General features: G+C 35.8%; 1 protein-coding gene across 1 annotated transcript in view; it reads right to left on the bottom strand.

The window, feature by feature from the left end:
* The window catches only part of lrp1bb (low density lipoprotein receptor-related protein 1Bb), a 407,613-nt gene that overhangs the window by 32,529 nt on the left and 356,825 nt on the right, over window positions 1–18,259 (bottom strand). Inside the window, 13 exon segments of the mRNA XM_028435312.1 lie at window positions 711–836; window positions 2,543–2,716; window positions 3,410–3,526; window positions 5,517–5,623; window positions 6,753–6,976; window positions 7,054–7,125; window positions 7,127–7,296; window positions 9,167–9,286; window positions 10,649–10,783; window positions 11,047–11,190; window positions 15,522–15,644; window positions 15,742–15,864; window positions 17,539–17,671. Coding sequence (XP_028291113.1) covers window positions 711–836; window positions 2,543–2,716; window positions 3,410–3,526; window positions 5,517–5,623; window positions 6,753–6,976; window positions 7,054–7,125; window positions 7,127–7,296; window positions 9,167–9,286; window positions 10,649–10,783; window positions 11,047–11,190; window positions 15,522–15,644; window positions 15,742–15,864; window positions 17,539–17,671 — 1,768 coding nt within the window.

Here is an 18,259-nt window from a genome sequence, read left to right as displayed (position 1 = left end):
AGGTAATTAAATAAATATGATGCATAATAATGAATTTTGTTAGGCATAGATCTTCTAATACATGAATGTCAAACTCATTTTATTCCAAGGGCCAATTACGGACCAGTTTGACCTTAAGTTGGCCACAGATTTTAAGTGCAAATTCAACATGAATGTGCCCTGGTTTGCGCTTATAATGCACGTATAAATGACATCAATGATAAAGTGTGTGAGTATATCAGTCTCTGCAAGATCTTAACTTGAATTTCCCCAATTTGGAGAATTTCGGGGATAATTTTGGAATCATTTAGAGTTCTTTCAACTATTTAAGATTAAAAACGACTGCTGTCATGTGATATAGAAGATATATATAGAATAATAATAATAATATAGAAGATTTTAATAGACATTTTGTATTTGTTTCATATTTTTTTGTGCCGGATTTGGCCCCCAGGACTTGAATTAATTTAAAAAAAAAAAAAAAAAAAAACAGTTAAGGAAATCTTTAATTCAAGCCAAAGTGGCTCTTTGTTTTGTAGGTAAATATGACTTTTTACCCCAAGGTTGGGACGATGAAGTAGTGAATGTAGTGACATTCAGTTTGTCAGGTGAGGGCCCAAAACTCTCATCGGTATAATGTTAATTAAAAAACGGTAGCATGGTAAATCTGTCCTGACACATTCATCATTATTAATCCACAGAGCAGGATTTTAAGACAGGAATCTTCTTACCTGGGAGGGAGACATCACTACAAGTGCCATTCACCAGGACTTTCCCCTCTGGACATGTGCACTTGGCACCCGTTGGATTGAGCAGACACATAAAGTCACAGGACATTCTTGAGCATGGGTTTGAAGCTGCACAGCACCAGGAAGAGAAAGAGGAAAAAAAAAACAAGGATAGAGATTTCAGCGTAACTCTGTGAAAAAGCCGTTCATTTCAAGTGTGCTAATTTCTATCCTGTTTGCTTTAGCTACGGCGTAACAATATGAATCTATTTACAAATGCCCTCTTCAGATGAGATAATCAGCATTTGCAGCAAAGACAAGAATTCACCATGCTTTGCATGATTAGTGGCTTTTGAAGGGCTGTTCTTATGCTTCTCATAGATTCAAAAATATGAATATATTTCACTGTTACGCTGAACATCAACCCATTCCCATACGTTGCATTGCATTAGATAAAGACAACACACTGATGTGTGTTTAAGATGGCGTGGTACATCAAACCAGAGACAGACTGAAGGGGCGTGTTTTCATTTGTCCAATCAAAGACAGTCTCTGTCTCCATCAAGTCTCTGTTTTACAACATACAGTCCATCTAAACGATTGTCTGAGCTTCAGCTGCAGATACACTCTGCACTACTCACTATGAAGCCTAATGAGTCCCTCAGGGATAATACAGCAGTTGCCCTTTAAGTAAGGAGTCTGAGCATGACTGAACTGTCTCAGGCTCCTCCCCCTTTTGAACAGCAGAGGTGGCACACTGGAATACCATGAGAACACATGAAGGGAGGAAGAACGTTGTCTTAATGACGAGTTTTGTAATGGTTATAGGTGTTCATTAAGCTTGTAATTAAAAAAAAGCATTCATATTTATCAATATTATTTAAATCCACACATTTTAATCACATGAATTTAAAGGATTTGCCCTCTTTCAACATCCATCATGTTTTATGTCTTTCAAATAAAACACCTTGAAAGTAGTTCTGAATTTAAAGATTAAATCGGGGCTTTCGCCTTTCATTGGCCATGTAATGTCATTACATTAATGGAATTTGTCCTCTGCATTTAACCCATCCCTGAGGAGCAGTGGGCAGCCATTTTGCGGCGCCTGGGGAGCAGTTCGGGGTTAAGGGACTTGCTCAACATCCCACAGTGACGGCCCAGGTGAGGCTTGAACCGGCAACCCTCCAATTACAAGCCCAGCGTCCTTAACCACTCCAAAACTACTTCCTGAGGAGCAGTTACTTATACTCATATGTGAATGTGAGGGTGAATACACAAAGTTTTAATAGTTTGTAAATACATTTGACTTCAGGAACTCTTTGACCAATACTTATTTCATTTTAAAAGTGAGTGCTATTGACCTGACTACACATGCAAGCTGTTTATTTTAACAGTATATATAAACATATATTCTGTACATATATATTAGTGGTGTGACTCAATTAAAAAATCTAATCTAATTAATTGAATACTTTGTATTTAATTAAACTGGATTAATCTAAATTAATCGCAATATTTGACACAATAAGCAAAGTTTTTCCAATTTAAATGGATGTTGGTATATGACTGAATCAATGAAAACAATAAATGAGCTTAAACAGCAAAATACTGTTTATTATTTCCATCACTGAGTGCTAACATAATGTGTAATATTATAATTGCATTGTTCACAAAGCACACACTTAAATTTAACTAATTCATGAGTCTCTGGATTTAACGCAATAAATTCCCAGAGATAATATGAAATTAGCTCAGAGTGGCAGTGAGTAAATAAAAAAGACCATGTGACATGTGCAGTGTACGACAGTGTGAACACCATAGTCAGGAGAACGTACCATCTTGCTGTTTGTAGCGGTGGTAGACGAGAACGTTGGTGGGCTTCTCCACACCTAAGCTGAAAAACTCTGCCGACTGTTTCCCAAACTTGTGGATTTTGAAGACATTGTGGTTTAGTCCAGTTCCATAGATGTAGTCTTCAAATAGATCTATCCTGTACGGTTGATAGATTCCTAGAGACACGGCAACACGGAAACGTTTCTTAGGAAGTACACAGTCTCTGCATCGAGAGGTAACTGGAATTACATATACAATCTCCACATGTATTTTTCTGATTTTCACTTGTTTTTTTTAGATTTTAACATGTTTTTTTTAGATTTTCACATTTTTTAGACGTTCACGTGTTTACAAGAATTTCACTTGCTTCTCAGATTTGTACGTGTTTTTCCACTTTTCAAGTGCTTTTTTAGATTTCCACACATTTTTTTAGATTTCCATATATGCTTTTTTGAGATTTTAACATGTTTTTTTTAGATCTTAACATGTGTTTTTCAGATTTTCACATGTTTTTTTTTAGATTTTCACGTATTTTCAAGATTTTCACGTATTTTCAAGATGTTCACGTGTTTTTCAGATTTCCACGTGTTTTTTAGATTTTCAAATGTTTTTATAGATTTCCATATGTTTTTTAGATTTCCACGTTTTTTAGATTTCCACGTGTTTTTTTCAGAAACGTCATCGACACACAAATTACACATGTGAAAATCTTAAAAATACATCTGAAAATTGAGAATATATTTGAGACAAATCTCTCCCCATAGTTACAGGCCGTGGTTCTGTCGGCACACTGGGATTTTTTCCAGAACATACATCTGAAATAACCAGATCGTTGTTGTATAAAGTGGATTCCGGTTGATTGGCCTCACCGTGTCTGTCACTGATTGTCACCAGAGGGTCAGAGCCGTCCAATCTCATGCTTCCAATGTGCGAGAGCTCGGGATCAGCCCAGTATAAACGTTGGTTGTAATAATCAATGGCCAGGCCTGTGGGAGGAGGACAGAAAGTGATCTATTTATAGGATGAATTACACAGGAGCAACTCAGGAATTCCTAATCAAAGGGTTAAAGCAGCTACATGTAGCACATCAATAAGGTTCTTATTCCTGTTTGTCCTCTACATCTAATGACTGTGTGTCAAAGGGAAGCAAAGCAGAATACAGAAAAAGCCTAGGTTACTTTTTTCCAAGACTGTGAGTCATTTTTCCCCTCCATTAAGTCTCAGTGGGTAATTGAACACCTGGCTGCAGTGTTTAAATAGCTTTTGGTTTTTCCACTGATGATGAATTCCTCCTTCTGTGACCAACACATACCATGGGTCCCCTGAATTTAAGGAGGCCAAAGCAGCTCTTCAAAACTAGATCAGCACTAAGTGCCTCCCTATAGACAAGCCAACACATCCGAAGCATTCATTACCCACAAACTCACTTTGTGCTCTATTGTAGAAACACTATAGATACTTAGTGATAGAACAGCGACCACATAGTGGATTGTGTTACAAATGAAGCAAGTAACACAATCATTTAGATGAGCGGGAGCCGGCCCTCTGTCCTGAACATGTTGGATGATGGCCTACTTTGTTGTGATGATGTACAGTGTGGTAATGTTGCAGATGTTTCTAACAAGAATAATTTACTATACATGAATGAACTACATCCACTTGTTACTACCCATGTTACTGGTTAAAAACAATAAATGATCATAAGACACAGAGGCACGCTACAATGGCCTCATGTAAAGGATTTTCAATATTTACAAGCGATGAAATAACCTAAAGTTTGAGTTCAAAAGAAAAATGAAGAAGTCGCATAAAGAAAAAATGTAGTTTATCCTAAAAAGAGTAACATTTATACTATTTATACTACCACTTGTGGAAATTACATGGAATAACCCCATTATTACTTTTTCCTTCTGTTTCCCCATTCATTCCCTAACTTTTTGGTTAGCATGTTGTTTCACATGTTACGCAAACACATCATTGGTTGTTTCCATTCATTGTCAACAAGAAATCTGCCACTCCATCTTCTGCGTGTTTAACAGAAACAGCCACCATCCATCACTGTCTCTGCATCCACCACACCTTCTCTATCAGGCCTCTCTGAGCTTATCTCCAAACTGCTCCACTACAGCTTTTCCCTGAAAGTATTCATTTCTAATCCTGTCCGTCCTGGTCACTTCCACAGAAAACTTCAGCGTCTCACATAAATAGTTCACATTAAATATCACATTTTCTATCCCCTACAGCAGAGGTGGGCAACTACTATCACAGCGCAGCCACAAAAATGTGATTGATCGAAGGGCTACAATATCAACATTCCCGTCAGCATAATGAGCTCTAACACAGGAAATAAAGGGCTTTAATAGTAATTTTGTGTGTTTTTCTGTCATTCTATGTATGTTTGCTACTGTCTTGCTTGTTATGATTGCATTTTGTCCATTTTTGGTGTCCTTTTCTGTATTTTTCCTGTAAAAATGTATGTTTTTTGGAGTAATATTATGTATTTCTGTTGTCATTTTGTTTGTTTGTTAGTGCTGTGGGTTTAAAAAGTCATTTTATTTGTGTTTTTCTTGTCTTCTTGCAAATTTTTGTTGTCATTTTCTGTAATTTTGAATATTTTTGTTGTTGCTTTGTGTTATTTGGAGTAACTTTGAGAATTATTGTTGTCAGTTTGTTCATTTTTGGAGTAGTTTTGCGTGTTTTTGGAGTATTTTCTGTGCTTTTCTTGTCTTTTACTGTATTTTTCTGCAATGTTGTAATTATTCATATTTTTTTAATGTATTTACATGCTTTTGTTTTGTGTATTTTTTTTGTCATTTTGTACGTTTACTTTGGGGGCTGCATGTGGCCCCATTCGCTGCCAGTTGCCCACGTCTGCTCTACAGAATTCTTTGGATCTGGAAGAATACATATTTATCACAAATATTGAAATATTGATATTTTTTGTTGTTGCAGTAGAAGAATGAAATAAAATCCAACCAGTGGGTCTCCTCAGATTTTTCTCCAAAAGGATTCTTCGCAGCGATCCGTCCATGGCAGATTCCTCGATGTGAGAGTGATCACCAATCACGGTCCAGTACATCATTCTAAAGAGACAACGACACACACATCAAAGTCTTCTTCAATAGATATTTAAACAAGCATCTATAATCAATAAAGATGTCCTGATTGGATCCGTGACAAGGAAAATTGACCCAATCTTTATCCGATCTATAACATCAACATGCATTTTTATGCCCTAGTTTGCAATTCCATGTATAACTGACAATATAACAAGCAATAAATGACAGACATCAACCCCTGCAGGATGTTTACTTGAAAATTCCTTGATTTTTTGGCAAATTATTAGCTAATTTGGGACAATTTTGTGGTATTTTTGGAAGAAATTCTAGGATTTTAGAAGTGACACCCTACAAATACTTTGGAGTTGAATATAATTTGTGAATTTGAAGGGACTGAATTATGTGGTCATTTAAAGTTTAAAGATGCAAATCATTGTTTTCATCTGAAATAAATAGGCTAAAAGTGACCAAAAATGGTGGAAAAGGTGGTGAAATTTGATTTTAAAAAACACAGAAATTGGTTAAAAGTTACAAATGAGAGTAAAAACAGAGAGAAAGTGGTAAAAAGGGTTTAAAGTGTCAATATTGGCTTAAAAGTGGCAGAAATAGGGGAGGGGGAGGGGGATTGGGTAATGTAATTTAAAAAGTAGGAACAATTAGTTTAAACTGGCAAATAATGGCCATGATAAATTATGAATTTGGTTAAATTGGCAAAAATGAGCATGAAATATGGTGAAAAGTGACAAAAAATGGGTCAACATATGTAGCATTTGGTGGAAAAGTGGTGGAAATGGTTTAAAAGTGGCAAAAATGTCTTGAAAGTGGCAAAAATTTGCAGAAAAGACATTGAAATTTGATGGAAAAGTGGCAGAAATGGGAGTAATGTAGCAAAAATGCTTTAAAAGGAGCAAAAATATGGCAAGTTTGGTGTAGTTGCAGAAAAAGGGTAAAAAATTAGCAAAGCTCGGCGACTACCCCAATGTTGAGAACCCCTGATCTAAAGGGCTGGATTTGGACCCTGGGCCTTGAGTTTGACACGTTTGCAAGATGACTTATTTCTATAATGTTATAACAGATAAGATTTTCTCTTCTGATGTAAAAAAAAACCCCCAAAATAAATACAGAATAAAAGTGTATTTATAGCATAACGTACCCTCTGGGTGGGTGGACGGCGATGGCGTATGGCTCTCCTGCGATGTCGGTAATCAATCGCGTACAGTTGGGTCCTTTTAGTTGTCCCACGTTTATTGAGTATCGCAACTTGGTCCAGTGAGCTGTGTAGTAACTGAACCAGTGCATCCGGGAGTGATCGGTCCAATAGATGTTTCCTGTGATCCAGTCGGCGGAAATATCTCTGGGACGACGGAAGTCTGAACACTGCAGAACGCGTTATTCAGAGTATTATTGATGGGCTTTATCACTTGAATCAAAGCACATAGTATTAAAATACTCACAATGTTTCTGACATTGACTTTAATTTGACTTTTGTCTTGAATGTCTTTGTAAAAAATCCCGCCGGGGTTGAAACTGTGTGGCCCACGTGAACTTCTGGTGGTTGAAAAGCGCGTCCATCCCAATAATGCGGGCGTTCTCCTCGATGTGAGTGAGCACTTTGTGGCCCTGGCTCTGGTTATACGGGTAAACAAAGCTTCGTACTTCTGTGTCGTTAGAAATGTAGAGAACTCGATCCTCTGGACCTGTGTGATTACAGAGGGGGAAAAAACAGTGCTTTGTAGCTGAAGTAAGTGGTTTTAAAAAATAGTAAAATAAACATATTAAGGGATCCTCCACTGTTTTTACAATTGTGGCCTAAAACCTTTGAAATGTCCTTATTAGAAGATCTATCCCAAAGTAAATCCATTATTTTTATTATCTTTTAAAAATGGGACTACTTTACCATTTGAGAGTCTGTGCGCCGCCATGTTGAAATGACATCATTGATGACGTAAATAGCCCCTTTCAGTTCATTGAGTTCTATGGGAGGTGAAGCATTCAGGATCATTTAGCAGCTTTTTCAGTCAAAATAACAACTTGTGCTGCTTTGGGTCGCTCTAAAAATCAGTCAAAGTTAAAAAAGTCGATGTAAAGCTGTTTTGTTTACCGAAATTTAATAAACAAAATCCGTGAGCAGAAAAAATCTGTGGCCACAGGGGGCGACAGTGTGTCTGCTGTTTTATAGACGCCATGAAGAAGAGAATAAGCGCTCCGTGTATGTAAATACAGGCAACCAGGATAGACTGCTGCCCATTAATGCTGACCCAAGTAGAATCTGTGTGTGCTGCAAAGAACTGGTGTTCTTGTCAGAAATGGTTGAAGGTTTGGTTTAATGATTTAGGTCCAGATTTTTTGCTCTTCTTCTCTTCTTCATGGCGTCTATGAAAAACTTACATCAATTATTTTTAACTTTTACTGATTTTTAGAGCAACCCAAAGCAGCACACGTTGTCATTTTGACTTAAAAAGCTGCTAAATAATCCTGAATGCTTCACCTATCATAGAACTCAATGGACTAAAAGTGGGCGATGACGTCATTTCAACATGGCGGCGCACAGGATAAAGTTAATAAAACGAATATGGTGCAAAATAATGTGTTTTGTTAGACACAGATCTTCTAATAAAGACATTTCAAAGGTTTTAGGCCACGTTTTTAAAAACAGTGGAGGATCCCTTTAACAAACTGTGACTTCATCGCACTAAACACATACTTGTTTTGGATTTGAAAATATGGGAATTTTGTGGCACCCCCTATGGTCCCACCACCCCAACCAAGGTACAGTATCCCTTATATTTTAAGAAAGGTGAACAATAAATCTAAAATAGCCACTTGTGAACATTTCTACATTATAATAAAGCCTAAATGAAAACATAAATGGGCGGGTATATGAGGCATTTTTTCTTGAATTTAATATACTTACAGTTCATATACAAGGCAACGGTTGCATATTTAGTGTTAATTTCACGTTGCTTGTCTTTAAGTTACACATTTACATTTTAATTTCATTACATATTGATTTTCTTTCATGTGGTTCTCTGATATTCACTAATGACTTATTAGACACATTTGTTGCAGACTTTACATCCTTTAACACTTTTTGAAAGCAGTGTATATTTGTGGAGCTTGTGATTGGCTGATTTTTCATGCTGACTTACGTGGTTCCTTCCCCCGTGGTAGACGCTAAAATCTCAGTTATTAATCTAACAGAACGTGTAACTGTAACTGTGAAGGTAAACTTTCTGTCCCATTTTCCAAGGTATTTACACCACTTATTTGTTTTTTTTTTTTTTGCAGAAAAGCCTTCTTACATCCATCTATCTCTCTTTTCTCTAAATTGTTTCAGGATTCATTTGCGCTGTCGGCACTTATCTTGCGAGAACTGCCACCCAGGCAGTTCAGTTTAGAGAGGCAGAGGAAAGTTTTTATTTATTTATTTATTACTTATTATTACATTATAATGTTAATACGGGAGGATGGTGGAGAGGAGGGGTAAAATACGGACATTTCCTGGTCCAAAACGGGACGTGACAGATAAGCTAAAGAGCGTTTTGATACTTGATGAGAGGATCTTACCTTTAGCGATGCAGTTGCCGTTGATCTGCTTGTAGTTCCGGTCACACGTGCATTTAAAAGATCCTTTAGTGTTTGTGCAGTAATGAGGACACGTGTCAAACTGCAGACATTCATCCAACTCTGAAAGACAGAGGGCTTGTTTTTAATAAAAATATTAAGATGAGAAAGAAAGAAAAGTTGTGTTGCTTTATCACATAAACACTAAAATATAACAAATGAATAGAAAATAAGAGACTTTGCTCAAATCTTATGAGGAACAATTAGAGTTAGAATGAGTAAATCCTGAGCCATAATCCATAATTCTGCTAATTATGTTTTATTGACTTTATTCACTGTTGGTTTTATTATTGGTTTTATGTGTTGATTTCTTTCTGCTCCCGTTTCTGTAGCACTTTGAGATAGTTAAATGAAAACAGTTTTACAAATTATTATTATGATTATGCTTTGAATATGATGTACACACGCTTTAACATTTTCTTTGTTTTTGCACAGAAAACATAAATAATATCTCCAGGCCCGTTCATTTTTACAGGAAATTGGAAATATTCATTTTGTGTGTGCCTTTAAAAACCAACACAAACATTATTGCTTTTTAGTTTTTTAGTCTGTGTCCAATCATCAAATAAGAATATTTGCAGTAAATCTATTTTTTTTTGCGACCTAAACTGTACAGATTAAAAGCCAGTGAGATGTGATTATGTTAGTGTATTATTATATGTGTAAGCGGATAAATGCATTACTGTACGTGTGTGTCTAACATGCAGAAAAGATGGCAAAATAGTGGTGAAAATAGTCTGTTATTGTACTGAAGTAGGTTTTTTAAACCCGTATCTCGACTAATATTTGTGTAAAAGTAGAAGTTATTTGAGTAATAGTAAATTACATTCTCTCACTACATTTTAAAAAACAACCTCAATACTCATTACGAAGGAAAAAAAATATGAAAATGTCATAAAAAACACAGAGAAAAAGGGGAAGTTAACCACTGTAGAGGCTGCGTTGCCAGGTTGGGATTATTGTGTCTGAAGCTAGCTGTTTTAGGTGCATTTTTGACCGTTTCTAAGGGGAATTATCAGCTGTATCTGGCAACGCAGAGCAGACGGCTTCATTTTCAAACACAGACACAGAGATAGAGGTACATTAGGATGACATAAACAGGTGAACAGAGGAGAAAAAAGACATTACTTACACCATAGTTTACTGCTTTGTTGGTCATTTTAAATGCGTAACATCTTCACACACAGACTTGTCTGCATTCAATTATTAATATATTCACCAAAATACCACTGTCATTAATATATTATGTATTAATTCAATGCAGAAGAGTCCGTTTGTGAAGATGTTACCTTTAGCCAGAGGAGAGCCGAATCTGGCCCCCTGGCCATTACTTTGACACGTGTGATCTAACTGGTGTTGACGTATAGATCTTGTGTAACAGAAGCTGTTGTTAGCAGAGAGGAGGCTCCTCAGATCAAACCCTACCTTCACATTGTCCTGTCTGCTGGTTCCTCTTGAAGCCTGGTCGACACTGACATAAAACATGAGCGTTTGTCTGGTTACAGATGGCGTCCTCCCCACACGGGTTGCTCTTTTTTCCACACGCATCTCCACTGGAAACTACAAAATAAAGACGGGGCTTTGATTACAAACCCGTGCTCGTGGCGGACACCTGCTGGGCGTTTTCCTTTGATGTGCCCAAGAGGGCACCCTCATCTTTTTAACAGCACACATCATACATATATTAGCATAAATAACAAAACATTGCATCTGGGAAAGAGGAGATTGCTAATCTCACTGATAACATCACAGTGACATTTAGCGCTTTTCATCTTCCTTGAATTTGCCTTTGATGTGTTTTTTTTTCTTTTCCCGCCACTCACGCGCTTTGCAGTCCTGTTCGTCTGAGCCGCCATCGCCGCAGTCGTTGAAGAGGTCGCACTGCATCTGGATGGGGATGCAGCGTCGGTCGCTGCAGGTGAACTCCATTTTACCACATGGTCGAGGTCGTCCAGACACCAGCTCTGCTACAGCACAAATTTATTTTAGTTTTAGTCATAGTCATAGTGTAGCGTCCCAATCCTTAACTTGTTCACTGAAGCAGTGGTTCTCAACCTTTTCAGCCCGTGGACCCCCTAAAATTAAGGTCTAGACAGCGGGGACCCCACTGTACCTGAAGGGTGGGTGAACACAGACATGAACATTAAAGAACAGTCATGTGGAGACAGTGTTATCTATAAGGGGGAATAAAGGGGAGAGATTTTTCTATGTTTATGTATGATTCTTTTGAAATGTTAAAAAATACCTAACTAGTCTTTTACTATAGTCTACTGCCAGTGGTCATTTATATACATTCATGTATATAAGTCCCGCCTTCGCCCATAGACCCTATACAAATGCAAGAAAGCGCCAGACTTCGCCCAGTCAATAGGTTTCGACTTCCTGGAGTGGGCTACTGTCAATCAAAGTGAATCCGTTGTGCACCATCAACAAACAGCAAACAGGTATCACTGAGCAGCATAGTTTTTGTAGTTATGCAACTTTGTTATGTTTTGCAATGCGCATGCACAGACGTAGAGGCGTAGCATCTGGTAGATTGACAGAAGCAGGGGAGGAAGTGGAGCTTTGGAGGGCGGGACATTGAGACATTTTCTCAGAAACCTCCGGATAGCAGCTTTAAAGATATAAATGAATCTGAAATGAAATTGGTTAAAAGTGACCAAAAATGGTGGAAAAGGTGGTGAAAAGGGATTTTAAAATCCACCAAAATTGTTTAAAAGTTGCAAATTAGAGTGGCTGAAAATGGACAGAATAAGTGATTAAAAAAGGGTTCAAAGTGTCAATATTGGAACAATTAGTTTTAACTGGGAAATAATGGGCATGACAAATTGTGAAAGTGGTTAAATTTGCAAAAATAGGCATGAATTATGGTGAAAAGAAGTTTAAAGTGCCAATAATGAGTCCAACATATACAACAATTAGGTGGGAAAAGTGTTGGAAAGGGTTTGCAAGTTTGAAAAAATGTCTTGAAAGTGGAAAAAAATTGCTTTGGAATTTGGTGGAGAAGTGTCAGAAATGGGAGCAATGTAGCAAAAATGCATTAAAGGGAAAATATGGCAAGAAAAAGTGAATGAAAATAGATTTGAATATGGCAAGTTTGGTGTAGTTGCAGAAAAAGAGTAAAAATAAGCACAAATGGGCTCAAATTGTTAAAAAAAAATATATTCTTAGTTTCTTGAAGGCATCTGGAGACCCCCTCTCAGTGTCTCTCGACCCCAAGGTCAAGAACCCCTACACTACTGGTTGCATTCAGGGATTTTTCTGACGTGTACTTGGTTATGGATTAAAACAAAAATATATAAAGAAAACCCAACCAAACACAGTCAAAAACTGTTTGCTTCTCACCCAAAATTACCAACATGTGTGCCATCACCATGGCAACCTAAATAACCTTCATGTCCCGCCCACATCAGGCTCAAGTAAACAAAAATGCATAAATAATGTTAGAAATAAAAAATGATGGCTACTCCACATAGTATTTTGACTAAAATGCAACTCAGTTTTCACACAAATCTCGTCATCAGGGCTATTTTAGTTAAAGTCTGAGTAAGAAACTAAATATGTTATAAAGCATGAGAGTGTATTTAATCACCATTGATCAACCTGATATTGGATGGTATTAATGTTAATAAATACACAGACAGATTTGATGGGATCAATACGTAGGAACACATGATCACATGAATTCTGATTGGATTTCACCCCATGTGACCAAATTCTAGCTTTGTTTTTATTATTTGACGAAAATGTAAATACATTTTGATATAGTTTTTCGTTCAAAAAAAACAAAAAAACCTATGACGAAAACATTAATTTCCACTGCTGTGCCACAGAAAATCATAACCTGCATTTCAAACCTCATGTGAGAGTTAATAAGTAATATGAAGTAATAGGAAAACCATAAGACAAATGCACAACATGACTAAAAAAATACACAGAATGATTCTAAAAAAAAATGAAATGTTAACAAAACTACACAAAACGACAACAAAAATACACAAAACGACAACAAAAATACACAGATTGAATAAAAACAAATTACAAAAATCATACCAAGTGTAAACAAAAAAGTGACTTCTTGTTTTACTGCAGCAAAAATGACGATAAAAACATTATTTTCAATCCTGTTTTCATTGAAATGTTAAATGGCAGCTGTATCCCACATACAGTATAACCGTAACAATCAGGGTAACCAGTTTGCTAATCACATACAGTGATTTAATGAAATTAAATCATGTGGTAGATCGGCTCTAAATACATAAACACGTTACCATGGCACTGCCAACTTTTCTTGGTAGACACACACACAAAAAGGAAGGATTTTCTTACATGGCAAAGGCAAGAAAAAGATAATGAAGCGACATGGAGATGGATGAAAGGAATTATGAGATTAGGGTGAGACTGACGGGATGGATGAAGGGAGGAATGGAACAATGGTGAGGGCTAATGGGCTGGATGTGGAGATGGATGGATGTATCAATGGATTCAGAGAGGAAGATGAATAGGGGACACAACCAAGGGTGATGGAGAGTGAGTGAGGGCAGAGCAGATTTGTCCCACTCCTTCCTGTCAGCACAGAGCCATCACTCACACACACAGTGTGTTCAGAGGTGATATCACACATATCACATGTCACATATCACATATCACATATCAGATATCACGTATCAGCTGCTCAGAAACAAGTGGCACCAACGCTGAACACGTGGGATGGTTTAGAAAAGTTGGAAAATTCACAATCAATCAGTAAAAAGAATTAATAACTGCATTAGGATCATTATAACTTAAAACGGCGTATTAGTGCCACATTCAAATACTAAAAAAGGTTAAGTCTACGAGATTAAAGTTGTAATATTTAGGGAATAAAGTTGTAATTTTATGAGAATAAAGTTGTAATTTTATGAGAATAAAGTTGTGTTTTAATAAAATCATAATTTTATGAGATTAAAGTCATAATATTTCAAGATTAAAGTCGTAATATTCCGAGAATAAAGTCGTATCTTTAAAAAAATCCTTATGAGATTCAAGTAATAAGATTTCAAGATTAAAGTCAAAATATTTCAAGGAAAAAGTTGTAATTTTCTGAAAATAATTTTTTTCTTAACAAAATCGTAATTTTATGAGATTAAACTCATAATATTTTAAGATCAAAGTCATAATTTATGAGAATAAAGTAATTTCATTAGATTATAGTCGTAATATTTTGAGAATAAAGTCATAATATTTCAAGATTAAAATTGGAATATTTTGAGAATGAAGTCATATCTTTATAAAATTGTAATTTTATGAGATGAAAGTCGGAATATTTCAAGAAAAAAGTCAGAATATTTCAAGATAAAAGTCGCAATATTTCGAGAATAAAATCATAATTTTATGAGATTAAAGTTGTAATATTTTAAGAATAAAGTCAGAATATTTCGAGAATAAAATCTCAATATTTTGAGAAAAAAAGTCGTATCTTAATAAATCGTAATTTAATGAGATTAAATCATAAATATTTCAAGATGAAAGTCATAATATTTTGAGAATAATAAAATTCTGACTTTATTCTTGAAATATTACGATATTGTAGTGCTCAGATTTATTTTTATTTTAATGTTGCCCGAATACCCTGTCGTAACAAATCTATATTTCACCTTACAATAATGCAAAAAAGTTGTTAAAATATACAAAATCATAAAATAAAGGAGGATAAATGATACTAAATATCCTGTTACGGTCCATTTTATAAGCTGACACAACCAACTTATATATAAATAATTAAGTCCATCTTAGTGCAGGGGTTACCAATTTGTTTATATTTTGTTGAGCCTCCTTTTGACGAGTAAAAAAATTACATTTTTTATTGCAAAACAACAAAAATGGTTAAAAAAAAAAAAAAAAAAAAAAGGTAAAAAATGTGATTATTCTTCTTCAAAACTGATTAAAATAAAATATAAATAACATGAAATGTGCAATCACATATTTTAGAACAGTAATACGTTCATTAAATGCAAGGGCAAAAAACAGTTTCTTTTAATTAATTAGTGGATGAAATATTTAAGCTTGAATGAAAACTTTCTGTGGTTTTTATTCAAACTTTTAAGGTCAAACATGAGATTTCAATGTGAAAAACATTATTATTGGACGGCGGCATTTCTTTTTCTAAAACATGGTTTCATAATTAATCCAGTAACAGCTGTGGATCTGGGTTTCAAGGACAAGTGTGTTTGTGCAGCAATCCTCCGTCTGCACCTCCTCTAATGAGTCCGGGAGTTTTTTATTAGATTTAGGTAAAGTTTGACTAATAAACACTCACCACACTCCTCCTCATCTGAGTTGTCGCCGCAGTCGTCCACTTTGTTGCAGACTTGGTCCGTGCGCAGACACACGTGGTCGTTTCTACAACGAAACAACCGCGTAGGAGGACAGGGAAGCTTCACTGGGAATAAAATTTAAAAAAAAAAAAAGAAGAAGAATGCTTTAAAATAAGGCAAAATCTGGGGAAATATGCTACAAAATAAGTGAATTTAACTCACCACACATGTCGACGTCTTCATCAGAGTTGTCTCCACAGTCGTCCTTGCCGTCACAAACCCAGGTGTGGAGTTTACACAGCGTGTTGTTGCAAATGAATTCATCAGCACGGCAGAAAAAAGCTCCTGTGTTTACATGAAAAAGTCCAATAACACTCAACCTCACAATATAAGAATAATAAAAAAAAACATTAGGATTAATAATATAATACCCCGTCTACGGAAGTGGATTAGGGACAGTTTTGATGGAGAAAATTATTTTGGGAAAATCAAGAATAAATGTCGAGAATAAGCTTGAAATATATTTTCAAAATAAATCTTAAGATACAATATTCATAATGAAAGTTGAAAGTCAACACATTTCTGGTGTTTTTCACACAAAAATTATATTATAATTTTATAATATTTATTTTTGAGGCTGAGATCTGAATCTGGTGCAACAACATAAATGGAGTCCACTTACACTTGTCCTCTCTGATTGATAAAGAAAAGACAATAAATCTCATTAAGAATGAAGTAAAAAACACTTCTATGCATCCGTTAACGGGACTCCATATCCCACAATGCAATGCACGAAACTCGTTCAAAAATGTCAATCAGAGAGTGTTTACAGTGCAGATGAAAAGTCAGCTTTTCTACCTTTTACATCTCTATTTTTTTACAGAGCAAATTATCTTCGATGTATTAATCTACGAGCATCTCTAGCAGCTTCCCGTACATACAGTATTTGTACACAACTCTGCCCAAAACTGTTGCATTATTGCTTTTTGTTTTTATGGCAAATACTTTAAAGGTGCAATATGTGGAATTTTCAACTTTTAAATATGTCGTTTAAAGACACGCCCTTAGCTGTCATGCCATATGTGATTTTTTTTTTTAGACTACATAGTTATATATACATTAATAAATATTGCCAACCTGTAGTACCTATTTTCCACTGGTTGGGTGAATATAAGCCTATTTACAGCAGAGCAGTCCCTGAACTAGGCCATCTCTGGTAACAAACATCCATCAAACAGGTCAACGGTGCGCTCCCCGTGAGGTTTACAACTAGCAAACAAATGCTTAAACGTCTTCACTCATGAGCTCATCACACGTGAAAAACTGACCATATACATCAGCCCGCATGGTCCCGCCAAATACATTTGCGGGATGTAGCAGAAAATATTGTCACCTGTACATTCAGTGGTCAGGACCGGATATGACGGAAGTGTCGGTTTTAGAAAATGCTTGGAAATCTCACATATTACACCTTTAAATGACAAATTATCATATTCGATTGTCCTACCCTGACTCCCTCTTCCCTGTTCCCTTCCCCCTAACCTAGGTGTAACACTGCCCTTTTTTATATTCTCCCTTTAATAAAGTTTGTGTATGTATTTATAATATATATTATGTATATATGATATAAATGATATGTGATATAAATGAAATATTATATAAATGTAAATGCATTTATTAAATTGCAATAGTCAAAACGTGTATTGCCTTTTACAGCATGCACAGACAAGGTAAAAAAATAAATACAAATTAAAAGCTTCAGTCCATTAATTAATAAACAATTAACGTGGAAACTACAGTGTATGGAATCTTTAAAAATGTCTCTTTTAGGGGACTTTTCATGGAGGCTTCACATGACTCAGGCGCACTAAAGGAAAACATGCAAACTTCCCCAAAAAATACATGTCTGGATGAAAACATAAGGTTATCTGAGTTCAAATGCAAAAAAACAACAACAGTATTTGTCCTCAGGGCACTTATATTGTCACCGCACGCACGCACACACACACACACACACACCTTGGCTGCAGTTCTCCTCGTCGCTGTGGTCCATACAGTCCAACACTCCGTCACAGCGCCAGCGTCGAGGGATGCAGTGAGCGCGGTTCAGACATAAAAACTCGTCCTCCTTGCACTCCTTCACACAGCCAATCTGTCACAAAGTAAAAGAAAAGAAAGAAGGCAGATTATTAGTATGGGATTATTAGTATGGGATTATTAGTATGGGATTATTAGTATGGGATTATTAGTATGGGATTATTAGTATGGGGAGCCGATTGTTAAGTTGCGCATGCTAAAATAAACGGCAGCTTTTCGCAACATTTAGCAACAAACCAAGTTTAGAAAATATTTTGACCAAAATACTTTTTACCAGATTTACAGCAATGTTTGGGAAATTTGTGATATTTACTTTTCTTATTAAAATATAATGTCAATGTTAAATCTAAATGTTAAATGTAAATGTAAATGTTAAATCCAAATGTCACGGTTGAAACTAAATATTTAGCTAATATGCAAATTCACCAGAAGTACCAAGATGAAATCTCATTGACGCGAAGATCTCATTATCCGCGGCCTATTCAGAAAGAGTGATTGCACTCCATATTTAGATTTAGCATTTAATATTCAGATTTAACATTTAGCGTTTAGATTTAGCATGTCACATTTAGATTTAGCATATAACATTTAGATTTAACATTTAACATTTAGCATTTAACATTTAGATTTAACATTTAACATT

This window comes from Gouania willdenowi, chromosome 21 (genome assembly GCF_900634775.1).
Source record: "Gouania willdenowi chromosome 21, fGouWil2.1, whole genome shotgun sequence".
In the NCBI taxonomy this organism is placed as follows: domain Eukaryota; kingdom Metazoa; phylum Chordata; class Actinopteri; order Blenniiformes; family Gobiesocidae; genus Gouania; species Gouania willdenowi.
Note: the sequence above shows the minus strand (reverse complement) of the source record. Positions and strands in the feature narration are given on the sequence as shown.